This window comes from Chiroxiphia lanceolata, chromosome 6 (genome assembly GCF_009829145.1).
Source record: "Chiroxiphia lanceolata isolate bChiLan1 chromosome 6, bChiLan1.pri, whole genome shotgun sequence".
In the NCBI taxonomy this organism is placed as follows: Eukaryota; Metazoa; Chordata; class Aves; order Passeriformes; family Pipridae; genus Chiroxiphia; species Chiroxiphia lanceolata.
In genome coordinates this window covers 59,271,245-59,287,118 of record NC_045642.1, presented here as the reverse complement: position 1 = coordinate 59,287,118, position 15,874 = coordinate 59,271,245, and the positions used below count along the sequence as shown (strand labels likewise).

The 15,874-nt window shown below is 44.8% G+C and overlaps 1 protein-coding gene across 1 annotated transcript in view; it reads left to right on the top strand.

The window, feature by feature from the left end:
- The window catches only part of PRKCH (protein kinase C eta), a 118,315-nt gene that overhangs the window by 65,868 nt on the left and 36,573 nt on the right, over positions 1 to 15,874 (top strand). Inside the window, exon 10 of the mRNA XM_032691997.1 lies at positions 6,696 to 6,850. Within this exon, the coding sequence (XP_032547888.1) occupies positions 6,696 to 6,850 (155 nt within the window). The remainder of the gene's footprint in view (positions 1 to 6,695; positions 6,851 to 15,874) is intronic.

Below are 15,874 nucleotides of genomic sequence, written 5' to 3'. Positions count from 1 at the left end.
CCCCGAGGCTGAAGAAGTTCCTGAGGGTACTCCTGCAGTCACTGAAGCAGGGAGGCAGAGCAGCTCAGAGAGCTGCACAACTCAGGGAGCAGATGGCTGTAAAACCTGCTGCCTCTCTGCGGTGTTGGGCTGCGAGTCCTGGGCCGGGGCAGCAGGTGCCGTGGCCCTGTTTGAGAAGTGTCACTGTCACGTGCATGTAGTTCCAGCTGAGCAAGCGTGGAGCAGAGGTGTTCCTTCTCTGCTTGGTGTATTTACTCTGATTTGAAATCAAAGGACCAAATCTTCACGCCTTGCTCCGTTGCAGTTAGGCGAGAGGGGCTTTGTCTGGAAGTTTGGGGCTGAACTCATTAGATCTGCTCTTGTGTGCACATGTGTGCGTGCAAGGGCTGTTTTAGTGATTCCCTCTTGGTAAGCCTGTTTTTATGACAGCTGAGATCTTCCCTGGTTCTGAGACACTGCCATGTATAACCCCCCCTGAGGAGCCTGCCCTCCCTCGGAGCTGGGAGCACCAGGCAGCTCGTGAGGGTGTGGCACTGCCTTGGTCAAAGGGCTGGGTATGGAGGGGAAGCATTTCCAACAAGGATTCATAGAATCTAATGATTGTGTGAAGGGCTGGGTGTGGAATCGTAGAAGCATAGAATATTCTGAGTTGAAAGGGACACATCAGGATCATCAAGTCCAACTCCTGGCTCTGCAGAGGACACCCCAAGAATCCCACCATGCACCTGAGGGCATTGTCCAAACGCTTCTTGAACTCCGTGAGGCTTGGTGCTGTGACCACTGCCCTGGGGAGCCTGTTCCAGTGCCTGACCACCCTCTGGGGGAAAAACTTTTCCTGGTATCCAACCTAAACTTCCCCTGACTCAGCTTCATGCCATTTCCCTGAGTACTGTCATTGGTCAGAAGTGTGAAGAGATCAGTGTCTGCCCCTCTGCTTCCCCTCACGAGGATGTTGAAGACTGCACTGAGGGAGGGGAGCCATTTCCAACAGGAATTCATAGATTCTGTGAAGGGCTGGGTATGAAGGATGGGCATTTCGGCACAGAGCAGCATCTAACAGTGGGCATTGACTGCATTAGTCCTACAGAGATAAATATTAGGAAACGAACCTGTTTATTATTCCTCCTGCAGATCCTGTGCTTTTGCAGTGGCTTGACCCAGATACTGATGGCCGCTTGCACTGCTGGGGGAGTTGGACATGTGGCTTTCCAAAGCCCAGTACTGAGACATCACGGTTTATTTGCTCACTCGTAGCAAGACCTAAGGCAGATTTGCTTTGTGTGGGGGTTGTGGACCACGAAGGGAGAACAGGAACATCGGGAGCGCTGAGGGAGCCTGCCAGCTCTTGTAATTATCTTGTAATAATTTGCTTGCAAGCTCCCTAAGCCCTGCTACTCTTTTTTGGAAACAATAAACTTTCTCTGGGAAGCAGTGACACAGCTGTCTCTGTTTGGGGATGATTTGGAGAGCCTGCCTTCTGCTCTGCAAAGCATAAACTGCCAAAACAGGGGAAAATGACTGTTTTCATGGGGAAACCCTTTGGCTTCAGTAAACTCAGACTGAGCCCAAAGCTGATTTTCTAAGGAGTTGTGTGCATTAATTATTTCCAAAAAGTTGAAATGCAAACATTAGCAGAATTCCTGAGCTAGGCCGATTTTTCTGGGGCAGGGGGGGAAGATTGAACCCTTGCCCTAAAATGCATTTAGCCATATCTGCCTTCTATGGCAGCTGTCAGCTAAAGAGGAGGCTTGGGTGAAATTCCAGCTGGGCTGTGTTCTTGGTGGGTTCATCCTCTTGTCCTGCAGAGGAACCAGCGTGGGCAGAAGCAGCATCTGGGAAAGCTGTGCTGCCACGGGGGTGCAGAGCTTGTCCAAACCTATTCCTGGTGGCATTGGAGGCTGGAGAGGCCTCATTGGTGTTTTCCAGTGGGTCTCCTGAACCTCTACTGATGACTGTTTAGAGAGAAGTCCCTCCTGGCCTCCATGCTTCCCTTGGCACAGCAGCTCTTGTAGGGTGGCAGGAAGGGGCGACTGCTGTCTTCTTCCCTGTCTGCACATGGGAAACACTTGTGTTTCCCCATCTCCTCCCTCCATGCTGCCTGAACCAGGGCAGTGATGATGCCCTGTCCCACTGGGAATATGGTTTAGGGGGTGATTATGGTGTTGCTAAGCTGGGGGTTGGACTAGATGATCTTGAAGGTCCCTTCCAATCCTGATGATTCTGTGATTTATGTAGCATGAAAGCCTGTGATCGGAGATAAGGGCCCAAGCTGTCTTCAGAGGTCTTTGATCTTGTGTGGGCTGTCCATGGACATCAGCTATGACTCTTAACTAGAAGAGTGTAGAAGTTGACCATCACACTGGTCTTTTAGGGCATAGTAAGAGAAAAAGGATGCTCTTTTAATAAAATCTGATTTTTCTTTTCCTCCTGTGATGATGAAGAGGAAAGCTATGAGGGTTTAAAACAGCTTGTGGATCTAATGAGGACAAAGGGCTGAAGTGATGCTTGAGATGGATCTCAGTGTCTACAAGGGGCAGTAACCAGTTTATAGATTGTCCTCCCAGTGGCTTTTGCAGCCAGGGATTTTCTTCAAGCCTCACCAAAACCCCCACCTAGAACAACAAACAAATACAATGTTTATGTGTAATTGGTATCAAACACTGCCCTTAGGACAGACTACATGCTTCCAACAGACCCTCCCCTGCTAGTAGGTAAACAAATAGGGATGGAAAACTGGAATTTAAACAAACAAACAAATAAATAAATAAAGCTAAAACCAGAGAGTTTTCTTGCACAACAGTTGTCAGGGTTAATTTCTAGGTTTAGGCAAGCCTTGAAATGAGCCCTCCTGATCCCACAGACTTTGTTTCCTCCAAGTGTTTCTTTAATTTACAGTAACAATTGCTCTGTGTCTTTATTCATCTCAATCCCAGTCCAGGAATGGTGCAATGTGATTTCCTCCTGTGGCTGTCACTTGCTGCAAAGCCTTTTGTGTCACTATTTCCTGTTGATTCAAGTGCTCTTTTCTTGCTGTTGCTGATGTCAAACAGAGATAGCAGATCAGGGAGACTTCTGGGCAATGGAAAATAGTGAACTAGATATGTGAGGAGTTCAGCATTAGGTCCTGTCAAAAACCAGTTCAACTTTCAACTCCTTCTTATTCCCACTGGTAATCGCCAAGAGAGGAGACACATAACTCTTAGGTCAAATTTGCAAGTGTCTGAACTATCTGCTCTTTTAAGATTTCCTTTTCCTGGCCCCTTTTTAAGTTATATACTCACTCTTCTGGCTTTAAATTGCCTTTTTTATTTATTTTATTTTTTTTCCCTCCCTCCCTGTGTCCTCTGTCTCCTCTGCCTCCCTTCCTGCCTCTTCTCTCTCCTCTGCCTCTTTCTTCCCCTCCCTTACCCCTCCCTCTTTCTCTCTTTTCCTTTTCCCCCTCTTTTCTTATCCTCTCTCCCCTCTTTTTTCACCCTCTTTTTTAAAAAAATAGAATACCACCTGTTTATTTTACTTTTCGATGATTCCCAAAAGAGTGGTTGGTCTTTGCGGTTTGGCAAGCTGATGGTCTTGCTTAAGAGTAAAAATGGGAGGCCTTGCCTGGCTTTTAGATGTTGTTCCCCAAAGGATGGTCATTATGCTGATTTTCCTAGTGCTTGTTGCCAGGCATGTAGCAGGCCAGTGCACAAATGCTGCATTATAAACCAGTTGTGATACCCATCCTACTCTTTTCTTCAGCAGCCCCGTGGGCCTTCTAAGTGTTAGAAAACTGGGCAGAAGACTAGCTGAACTCTTTAAAATAAACAAACAAATAAATAATTAAATAGAGTAGCCCAAAGTTCTATATTTATGCTTGACCTGTGAAATGAGCCCCTGGGTGCAGGTGACTGTATAACACATGAGGTGGTACTTGCTCAGGTGTGCAGTTAGTCTGAAGCAAGAGAAGTTTTTAGCAAAAAGCTGCTAATTCCGTGACAGCAGTGATGTGAATTTTAAAACTGTTTCAGTGCTCACTTCAGCATTTGAGAAAGAAGTAGTATCTTCCTTCAAGCATCACGGTAGAGAGGAGTACAACCAGGAGTCTGAGGTGGGCCATGGGGTTTTGCCTGCGCTGGAGAAGCTGTATGTTTTAAGATAGGAAGAGTTAACTTTGCTTCCCTGAAGCTCACCTTTAAGGAAAGAGTAGAAAATCCATGTGTGTTCACCTAACTATATGCATGTTTATACAAGCATATGTATTACTTACATAAATACACACACACCATCCCTCGTCAGGCTGCTGGTAAATTAAATTACTTCCTGTTGGGGATCTGGCAAGAGGGATTTCTTTTTTAAGTACAGGCTTGAGGAGATGCCTGGACAAGCTGGGCTGGATAAGCATGTGTCATGTGGAGAGATCAGCAAGGAAGGAGGCGGGGAAGAATAGCAAGGAGATGTAAAAGCTGGCCTGAATGGCAAGGCAGAGGCAATACCAGTGCTGCAGCTGGAGGAAGGGCTGCCAAACAGGTAGGCACAGCACAGCCAGACTGAGTTGAACCAGCTGCAGTGAAGATGTGGCATTAGAGATCTGATAAGGGCTGAAGAGCCAAGGCTGCTGGTGGGTTTGTACAGTTCATGCTCCTCTGGCTCAAACTGCTGCCGTAGATGAGCCAGCTTGGGTGTCTTTCATTGCCCTCTAATAAAGGCAGAGTGAACAATGAAATGTTGTTGTTTATATAGACTGGAGATAGCTTTTAACACGTGGCCTTGGTGCTGCACACAGTAGTGCTGTGAGATTGCTGGGAACAATGGTGAGGCTGCACTGCAAATTCTGTGTTTAATTTTGGGCCCCTCACTGCAAGAAAGACATTGAGGTACTGCAGCATGTCCAGAAAAGGGCAACAGAGCTGGGGAATCTGCTGAGGAGCAGTTGGGGGTGTTTAACCTGGAGAAAAAGAGGCTCATGAGGGGACCTTCTCCTTCTCTACCACTACCTTTCGGGGGCTGTAGCCATGTGGCAGTGAATGTCTTCTTCCAGGTAAAAAGCAGCAGGATGTGAGGAAGCAGCCTGAAGTTGCACCATGGGAGGTTTAGGTTTCATATTTGGAACAAATTCACTGAAAGGGTGGTCAAGTGCCTGGAACAGGCTACCTGGGGAAGTCTTTTAAATGTCTCCATCCCTGGAGGTATTTAAAAGTTGTGTAGATGTGGCACTTAGGGACATGGTTTAGTGGTGGGCTTGCCAGTGTTGGGTTAGTGGTTAGTTGATGATCTTTATAGGTCTTTTCCAACCCAAATGATTCCATGATTTAATGATCTTTATCTTCTGGAAGGAGCCCAGAAGGGACTGTTGGGCAGAGCCCAGGATGGCGTTGAGAAACAAGCTGTCCTCATCTGTCACAAGCCATTTGCTTTCCTTCTCGTGTCCATTGAGGAATGAGAGGATTTCTGGTTGCTTTTCTTCTGCTGTGTGTGTCTCAAGACGTTAATACCAGTAGTCATTTCAAGCTGGCTAGCTGCCAGAAAGTGGAGCACGACAATGCTTATCCTCTTAAAATTAGAGAGGGTTTAAAAGTATCTTGTAGATGATTAACATCAGACCTGGGAAGGGGCTTGTGGGGAAAGAAGGGCAAATATTACTGTTAAAAGCCTGACTGGTCTCGATTGAATTGTATGCCTGTTTTCCAATTTACTTGTTCCTGATACTCAGAGTAAAACTGAAGCAATAAATACTGAAGGTTCTGAAACAATTATTAAGAGAAATTTTTGAACCAGACTGCAGCAATTCTAGGGTTTAGTTTTGGGACAGATCTCTGTGTGTCCTTCCTCTCACAATGAAACAAGCACCCCTTTTGCACATCCTGAACCCCTACTCACTGTTAAGCATGCAGCTCAAGTGAGCTTGCCTATGTGTAGGCTTTTGCAAAACCCAGAACAAAGCCAAAAAAGAAACCTCAGAGACCAGCAGCTGTGGTTAATGAACTGAACGTTATCAAACGGGTTACTTTTCTGCTCAGCAGAAGCTTTGATTTATACTTCATCCTTATCAGTTCCTCCGTTGCCCAGAGGTCTCTGCAGGTTAATCAGAGGAAAGCTGGAGTCTGAGGGCCTGAAAAGCAGCTGCCATGCAAGTGTATGGCAGGAAATCCCATCCTGGAAAACAACACACATACTTCAGAAATAATGGTGGGATATCCTCGAGACAATGTTGTGCTGTCATGGCAAAGCTGCAGTCTGTGAGCAGTCTGGTTATGCACATTGTATTAAGGAACATCTTTCCCCAGAGATCTAAGGTGTTTACTAGGGAGTGAGTGACCTTTTACAGATTTGTTATGTGCCACTCGGGTTAGAGAATGCTGATGGAGTATCATTCCTTGCTGTGTCAGGCTAAGGATAGTTCAGAGAAAACCCAACAGGAGCTGATTAGCGATGAGCACGCACCTACTGATATGTCCAATCCACATGTGAACAGGAATTCGTTTCATGACCGGGGGCAAAACTTTTGGGAGGAGTGCAGGGCAAGGAGGTACTAACAGATCCTCCTGGTATTGACTTGATTTTTCCTGAAAAAGCATCAGCATTTCCCCCCGTACACTGTCTCATGAGTACTTAATCTGTTTTTATTTGGGAGATAATAGTTTTGCTTAAGAGTTTTCTAGGCCCAACCAAGGATGTGATTAATGCTGTTCATGTTTGTTGTGTTTGCCTGTGTGAAGGATCGCCTGTTCTTTGTGATGGAGTTCGTAAATGGCGGGGACTTGATGTTCCACATTCAGAAGTCGCGTCGCTTCGATGAAGATCGGGCCCGGTTCTATGCCGCAGAAATTATTTCAGCCCTTATGTTTCTCCATGAAAGAGGCATCATTTATCGGTGAGCTCTGCATTCATTCCTTCTCTTTGTCTGGACCCCGTGGCTGAGGTGATAGCTGGAGTTTCCTACTTGAATAAACAACTGTCACTTGCTATCCACCAGGAACAAGTTGTCAGCTGGGGTAACAGTAACTCCACATCCTCCCCTGCATTGTTGGCCAAGGTGCACCACTTTCCAGGAAGAAGTGAAATTTTTGGGCAGGCATTAGATTAAACCTTCCTAGATTTTCTGGGAGGTGAACATAAGCATATGTTACTTTTGCCACTGTGTGCCATGCTATTTAAAAGGCTGGGGTGTGCTGATTACACCAAAGCCTCTGTTTCCCTATAGCAGCTACAGACCTGTGTTTAAACCCTATGTGTTTGACGTATCTATCCAGTGCCACTCAGCCACTAAAAGTCTTCTCATTCCTGCCATGGTCCTGCAGCAGGAGTTTTTCCTGCCTGTCGATGTCTGGCACCTTTGTGTTTGCAGCAGCATTGGAGCATTGTTGCCTCCCTGCGTAAGCCTCCACTCCGGGTCTCAAGACTTTTCTCAGGAAGCTATTTCCCACAGATAGCTTTCTTTTGTTATTTGTCATTGTTCTGTACTCAGGGGGGCAATTTCGTTATATTTTTTCCTTTCTGTACTGCTCTAGTGCTCCCCTGTGAGCTCAAGCATAAAGGCATAGAGCAGCCAGCATGGATCAGAGCCAGTCTACTGAGCAGAGCCCTCCCTGACCAGGGTGACCATTTGACCAGCATCTTCCCATGTGCCCCAGAGGCAGAGCAGGGCCTCTTCTGGTGTGGAACAGGGCAGATGGAACAGGGAGATGTCAGCACTGAGGCAGTCTGGTTGTACAGAACGGTTTCTTTCTGCCGTGCTTTGCAGGATATCTTTGGCATCCTCCTGCCCAGAGCGCTGGAGAGGAGGAACAGACAGTTGTTTTCTTTGGAATGCTGTTACCTGGAATCCAGCAGCAAAGCATGCATATTTGAGTATGGTCTGCTGTAGCCCTGCTCAGTCCCACTTGTGGCATGCCAGCACTGCAAAGAATAATGTCAAGTCTCTCTTTTTTGCTGCGTGGTTACAGTTGTACAGCTGGGACTCAGAGCTGGGTTCAGGATGGGACCGGTTCCAATCTCAGTCAGGCTCTGTTGGTACCATTTCAGACTGTGGGTTGGGCCAAGTGTTGTTTGGTTTGAGACTTTACACAGTTTAACCCAGACATTAGTGCATCCTCCTGTGACAGATAAACCCAGGTTTGAGCTCACTAAAACCATAATAGCTGAGGGCTAAAGTGGCCAAAGGGCTGGGTGCTCTGTGGGGGGCACTTTCCTGTTTGACGGTGAGATGATAGGATCAGTTAAGTAAAAGCAGCTTCTCTTGTCTCTTCCTAGCTCCAAGCAAGAAACAGATGGTCAGGTGAGGACAGAGAATATTAAAATATTTTTAAGTATGAAATCATATGATATACATGGCACAGTGAAATAGAGAAGGAGTGTCATTTTAATGCTCTCCGGGCCCTGAGAGCATGAAAATGACTAGTGATAGATACCATATGTATCAAGCTCCTAAAGCACAGTGATTGTCTGCATAGAATAGCAAATCTACTTACACTACAGCTGGATTTCAGTGTAATTCTTCCCTTGTGAATAATGCCAGTTGCTGAAGAGAAACCCTGCCAGATAATTACGCAAATGACATTATCCTTAAAATAGTGACATCCAGTAGTTATTGTCAATCATTCAGCAGCAAAACTGTATCTGTGCATAATGTAATGCCACTGTGCTTACAGCTTATCCTGTCCCCCCCCAGCCTGCTGCCTGTCACAGGGCAGGAGTAACCGATCCCTCTGGATTTTGGCACTCTTCAAGTGCTGCCATAATTCATGATAGAAACTGGAGGAGTAATTGAAAAGCTCCTTGAACAACTGCACAGACTTTGATCTTGTTGAGAAACTGGTTAAGCTGTGGAGTCAGGTAGCTTCAGCTGCATGGGGCAGATTTGCAGAGGGATGACTTGGTTTCTTAAAATTAGATGGGGTTCTGGAAGATTTAAGAGAAGAGAGCTGCTGGCTGTGGTTGTACTGATCTGATGTTGCTTCTGTCAGGTTGCAAACACTGGACTCTAGGAGGGAGTCTGCAGTATGGAAGGGGTAATTCAGGAGGGAATCACTGCACTTGTGTAACAGAGGTTTGAGATTTTATGGTCAGAATGTGAGTGCTGGGAACAGCAGAGAGAGACACCAGGAATAGTCTGACCAGAAAGCATTTTGCCACAAGTTATTCAAGGTGTCTCTTCTTTCTGGATTCCCAGGGTCAGCAGAGGAAGAGAGTTGCTGACCTAGAATACCCTGGGTCATTTGGTTTTCTTCTGGGCTAAACTTAATAATGCTGTATTTCTCCTTGCCCCTTCGAGATTAAGCAGTTCAGGAGAGAATCTGCATTTATTAGTGCAATGAGCGTTTTCCCAGTAGGTCAAGTTACTTTTGCCACAAGTGCTGCCAAAAGCAGGGCCTCCTCTGCATTCAAATGCCCCAGGGGTTTGAAAACCAGCACTGGAAGTTCATCAAGAAGTAGCTGAGATGTGTCACTGTGGCCCGGTGTGACAATGCTGGTAGCTGCTAAAATCAGGTGTTTGTTGATTCCTCTTTCAGCCACACATAAGCAGTTTGAAATAGGTCTAGTACAGTACTTCTGCAAATGCTACTGTGTGTCCATGACAATGAAGTTCTTGAGGCAGGTGGTAAATTTGGTTATATGTGATTTTTAATGTTAAAACTGGGCTTACTGCTGGATTGGAGCTCTTTTCATAGGGTGGTTTTCATGATTCAACTGAAATTTCAAGTGAGTTTGCTCTTCACTTTGAGGAAACTCCTTTTTGTTACTAAGCCATGGCTGGAATAGAAGTCCTTAAACACACACATATGTATTAGGGCTTTTTTAAAAGAGAGCTTTCACTTTCACAGACCTTTATTTCTTTTCTTCATTTGCAACTCTGCAAAGGAGAGATGGCTTTCTGGCCTTATCAAGGAAAGATCTTTGTCTTGCCCTAAGATAAGGTTTAGCTGCCAACTTAGCAGGACCTATTTAAAGTTGCTTCCTGAAAAAAAAAAAAAAAAAACAATCAGCACATACAGGGAAATGCATCCAGACATGAAAACAAGCTTTTTACATGTTGCAACACAGTATGTTGTGCACACTTAACCACAGAGGAGTAGGACAAGGACATATTTGGGATCAGCTCGTGCTGGATGTTGCCAGGAAAAAGTTAGGTGATAATCAAGGCTGTTGCAAATAAAATCTTTGCTCACAGGGCAATGTTTGAGCACTGCTGCTTTCTTTAAACTTACTTCTAAAGGAAAATAGTTTGCTGGGCTCTGTTACAAGTAGGTTGGTTTGTCATTTTTATCTAAAGACTGCATGTGCTATTTTCCTTGAGTCAGCTCTTCCAGACTTTCATTTTCCAGTTCAGCAGTTCCCAGGGTAGGGAAAGCATATTTTGGCTTCTGTGCATGCCAGAAACAAAACAAAGCAGTGTATCTGAGCAGAATTAGGTTGCACAGTGGCTTACTCAGTGCAAGTGATCTAGTCCACTCACAATCTGCTAAAAAGCAAAAAGATAGTGAATGATTTTAAGGGTTTATTTTAAAAGCAGTAGCTCCTTCCATGTAGTGTTACTGTAAGAATGGCTGTTCTGCCCTGCTGCCCTCAAATTCAGACCCCTTGCACAGGCTGATGTACAGCTTTGCTAATGGATGGGTCCACTTGCCGAGGTCTCCTACATGGTGTCCCTCAGTAGAGGCACCATACCTGCATGCTGAGGGCAATTGCAAATGTTTCCTTAAACTTAGTTGTTGTGGGCCTGGATTTTTTTGGAGGAGGGGGCTTAGGGGCTTAGAGTACGATGATGACCTTTCTACAAGCAACATAGAGCAGTCAGCCCAACCTAGTGGCACAGCCTTAACTTTTCTGACAAGCCTTCTTTCTCTCTCTCTGAAAATGTGTCTCCCAGTCACTTTCCAAACACATCTTCACTACCTGTAGAGGGGATACAGGATGCAGTATATGGTGACATACCTGAACTAGAGCTGGAAGCAGAGGCAGTATCACCTTTGCAGCCTGAGGTATGGAGTTGGATGGTCGAGACACTCAGGTGACCCAGCTCACCGTTTGGCATGGCACAGTGTCAGATACATCCTTAAGGCTATAGAGAGTGTAGCATGCAGGTAATGTAGCTGACCAGGAGCCAGAGGAGCTAAAAGGTTGGGCTGGAGAGTCTGGGAGAAGGACTGGTTATTGGCTGGCTGAAGAACCCTGTTTTTATCCTGAGGGCTCATGCTAGTTAGCTCATTCCACTGCCTTTGTGTCTGTATTGAAGTTTCTAAGGCAGCCCACACATCTAGAGATGTTTGGGGTCTGCTTGTGCTCCATCACGCCTCTGGATGTGGGATGGTGTGCACGGAGTCCCTGTGCTCTGATGTGGCACCAGCCACCATTAAGTAGGTCCTGTGACTTGATGGTGTTTATTGGCATGCATGGTCCCTTTGGAAGGCAAAATATAATTATACAATTATCCAGATGAGACCATGGGCTGGTCTTGGGGCTTAACACTTGGGGAAAATAAGATAGGCATATTAACAGGAAGTGTTTACTCTTCTGTGTGTTACCTGAAAGCATCTCCTCTATGTGTGTGGTGTTCTTAGGAGAGGGAAAGACTCTGTCTTTCCTAGGATCTGGAAAGACTGCTGGGTACTGGCCAGGTCTCTAAAATCATCACCTTTCTGTAGTGGAGGAGACCCATTAGGTCTGCAGCTGTGTGTCTCATGACTCTTGGCTTTTATAGAGAATGGGCTTTTTGCAACAGGTTAATTCCCTGCCAGTTCAAACCTGTGACACTTAAAGGAAGCTTTACGTAAGCCTTTTATGGAGATCAGTTTTGCTGGAAAGACTCCTATTAACTCTAACAACACTAAGATTTCTTTCAGCAAAATCAATTAAAAATTACGTGCTGAAAACAGAAGCTGAATGTCTTTCCTAATTACGTACAGCCACTGTTAACAGAGCAACTTTTATTAGTGTGCTGTTTGCTTTTTCCATGGGTCAAGGCAGTATAGACATGGGATTCCTCATGTTTGCTCTCTGTTGTTTTTTGGTTGTTTTTCTTTTTGGCCACTGGTGATTTTGTTTATTCTCATTCTATGCCCTTTTTTACATCTGGAGCCAGATCTTATTTCCCCTGAAGTCAAGGGGCTTTCCCCAGGGAGATAAATTAGCAGTTGAACTGGATCTGTGACTGATATCAGCAATGCTCTGTGGGGCAAACTGGCTGCCAGGGCAGGGGCTGTCCCAGGGATTATCGATGGTTTGCTTAGGTGCTGTGCATAGCTTTGTTTTCTTGGCAAACAAAGATAAATCTTTGGTTCACTGAAGTGTTTTTAAGCTTTTCTGAAAGAGGGAGACCTTGTAGCAGCCTGGAGACCTTATAGCAGCCTTCTAATACCTAAACAAGGCCTACAAGAAGGCTGGAGAGAGACTTTTTACAAGGGTATGCAGTGAAGGACAAGGGGAAAGCTGAAGGAGGGTAGATTTAGATTATATATTAGAAGAAAATTCTTTGATGTTAGGGTGCTGAGGCACTGGAACAGGTTGCTCAGACAAACTGTGGCTGCATCCCTGGAAGTGTTAAAAGCCAGGTTGGACGGGGCTCGGAGCAACCTGGTCTAGTGGAAGGTGTCCCTGCCCATGGCAGGGGGTTTGGAATGAGATGAACTCTAAGGTCCCTTCCAACCCAAACTGTATTATGATTCAGTGAAAGTTTTTGCTTGAATGTACTGCAGCAGATGCCTCTGTAGGTACTCTTTACTGATTTGATGGATTTTTATGCCTCCCTCTTCCCCACCGATTCTTCTGTGTATGGAGAGTCATGTTGTTTGCATCTGAGAGGAAAGGGTGGGAAAGAGCTCAACCAGTGCCAAAAGAGGTGTGAGTCCCCTCTGTGGAGGACCATAACCTCAGCTGTGGGATCTGGTCCCTATTGCTCTGAGAGCTCCTAGAACTCCAGTGTTTTGCAGAACTGCAACCCTGAAGACCAGAGTAGATATATGTAAGGAGAACAAAATGAAGGATGATGCTGTGTTATGAGAACAGCAGAAAGAATGAAATATAAGCTGATTATATGGTGAATGAGTGAAGCAAATCACCTAAAAGCTGCAAGCTGGCACAGAATAACATATCAGCAGCCATGTTCCTACAGCAACTGCTTATTGTAGAAGAGGAATTTTCATGCCTGAGTCTCTGGAAACACTTAATTCAGCTTTAGAAAATATAAAGGGATGTCTCTGAGGGTCAGGAGTGTAGTGATGTCTGTGGCTATCTTATCTGACAGTCAACAGCTCGTGTAGACTGATTTGTGCTTCTAGACACTACATCTTCCACATAGTTTTCCACTCAGATGTGGTTGTTGCACGCTTGTGAGATGGGCTCTTTTACAGCCTCTGGCATGCAGTGCTTAAAGGGTTGTTTCTCTGTACTTGACCAAATGGAAAGTGCAGAGAAAAAAAGCCGAGCCTCTCACGTTTCGATGTCATGTTTAATCAGTCAGTGTGCAGGACAGTTTAGTCCTGATTTACAGTTATGCTTACGAAGAGCAGTCCTGTTTTGAGATCCACACATCAGATCTCTGTGCCCCATTGACTCCACTGTATATCGTCTGTGAACTTTGATGGAACTTTCCACATGACTAAGGACTACTGAATAGCCTACAGAAGTTGTTGGCTCTGCTAGTGTCTACTTTTCCTTTATGGTTATTTAAAGGGATTGATTGGAAACCTGCAAACCCTGCACATAATGAGTTTGTATAAATCATTAAAAAACAGAGCTTGAAGGGGCCTCAAGAGTTTGACTGGTTCATCCACCGACCCCAAGGCTGGAGAACCCTTACCTAAATGCAAATCTCTCATACTTTCACTCTTCTCCTTTGCTGTAACTCTTACATTTGCGTGTAATAACTTGTGAACTCTTACAGGCACAAACTCTCATTTACCAAACGTTTGCAATGAGAGGTCAGCGTTAGTCAGGAATTCTGGTACTGCTGCAATAGAAATAAACAGCACTACTCCTCTGTGCAGGGGGATAAGTGATTACCTGTGATTTGTGTTCTGACATTCTTTTTGTGACTAATACATCGTTATGAAAGCATTTCACAATTAAAAAGTGGGCAGATGCAATTAAGAAATAGCTACATGTAATGATTACAGACAAGTTCTTAAAGAAAGGAGATTTGGAGACCAGATTTAGGCTCAATCTTAAGTCCCAGAGCACCTGCGAATATTTAGATTAGAACTTCTGAAACTAAAAACATTTCTGCAAAAATATTGGTTTCCTGCCTTTCCCACCCTCTTCATTCTACTTTAAAGGCATAGAAGCCATGAGAAGCAGAAAAAAACACAAAAATTTAAATAAGTTTGAAGATGTTATGTAAGTATATTTTTTAAAATTGCCCCTAAATATTATTGCTATGTTTTCAGCCAGAACCGTTCATCTGACTTTTAACATATTCCCTAATATCAAGGACATTCAGGTCTATGATTTTATGAATTTTGAAAACATTTGCTCTGAGATCTCCAGAATTGCCCAGCATTAATCCAGTAATTTTATTGATCTCTGTACCCATCTCGAACCGAGAAAGCTTTTAGTATTAATGTCAGAGAATATGAGCCCTGGGTTAGCATTAGAGAGGTTGATATATATAGCTGAGGAAAAGGTCTCTCTGTCAACTTTAATAAATGTTTTGTGCAACTTTTTAAAACATTATGCCAACAAAATGCTGTTGCATCTGCTCCCTCTGACTTGCTGAAATGGAGGATTTCTTGCAATGCAACATGTTGCAGCGAGTGAAGCTGCTCTGTGTGTAAGGGAGACAGTGAGAGATTCAGTGTTGTTTAAATACTTGGCCTGCAGCAACTGCCGTAGCTATCCAGGGATTATTTGACTTACTCTTTTAGCTGTAGCAAGATCGGCACCTGATGTGTCCTTGGTCAGTAATACCAATGTTTAGGTTTTATTCTTTGTGCCAATGGGCAGGCAGACACTCTGCTTTTATGGAAACAGAGTTATTTTGTAAAGCCACACAACAACCTTTAGTATCAGTGGTGCACTGCCTTGTCTGTAGATTCTAGTTCAGAACCATCAGCTGCCTGTAACAGCACAGATATAAACCAGAAATAATAACACAGTATAAAATTTAAATTATTACATGGCAGTGCTGCATGGTATGGCATGGCAGTAGCTGTCTGGTTTACAATTCAGAATTTCTGTGGGAGAAAATTCCCTTTTTTCTACCACTGGTACTATGGGCAGGACAGTGGGCACAGCTTTGTTTCTGCCCTCTGTGTGCCAGCAGAGCTGGGGCTGGGGCTTGTTGTTAGCTGCTGGTGTTGGCCAGGATGCAGGATGTGAAGGTTATTCCCGTGGAGCAAGGGGAAAGCATTGCTCATCATTTGCCCTCTGAGTCATTGCAGCTTTACTGTTAATAGGATGGAGAACCTCCCCTTTTATGAGGCCGTGCCTAAAGGCACAGTTTAATCTTGGATTTGTATTACCTGTTATTATTCCACTGAAGTAGTGGCGGCATTCCAGCTGACAACAATGGGAATGGGAGCAAGCCTTCAAGTTCCAGCCATGTACAAATGGGATATATTCAAAACCACGGAGATCCTCCATGCTGTGAGCTGATTTCTTCTGAATCAATTAAAGTTTCACAAGCACAATATATTATTAACATCCAGAGCTGCTTTCACAAATCTCTCGGCAGCGTAGTAGAGACGTGCTCATGAATCAGGAAAATTACTTCTAAGTAGGAGAGGTTATTTACTAGCTAAATCCCTGATCCAGGCATACTGCCATGGAAAATTTATCCAATAGGATGTGTATGTTCACATCTGAAGCATTTCTGGTCTACATTTCAGGGAAGGCAGCAGTGTCCCGGTGCCTTGGCGGAGTGGGTCATGTCATCTTTGGTTATTGTGTTGGAAAAGGAAAG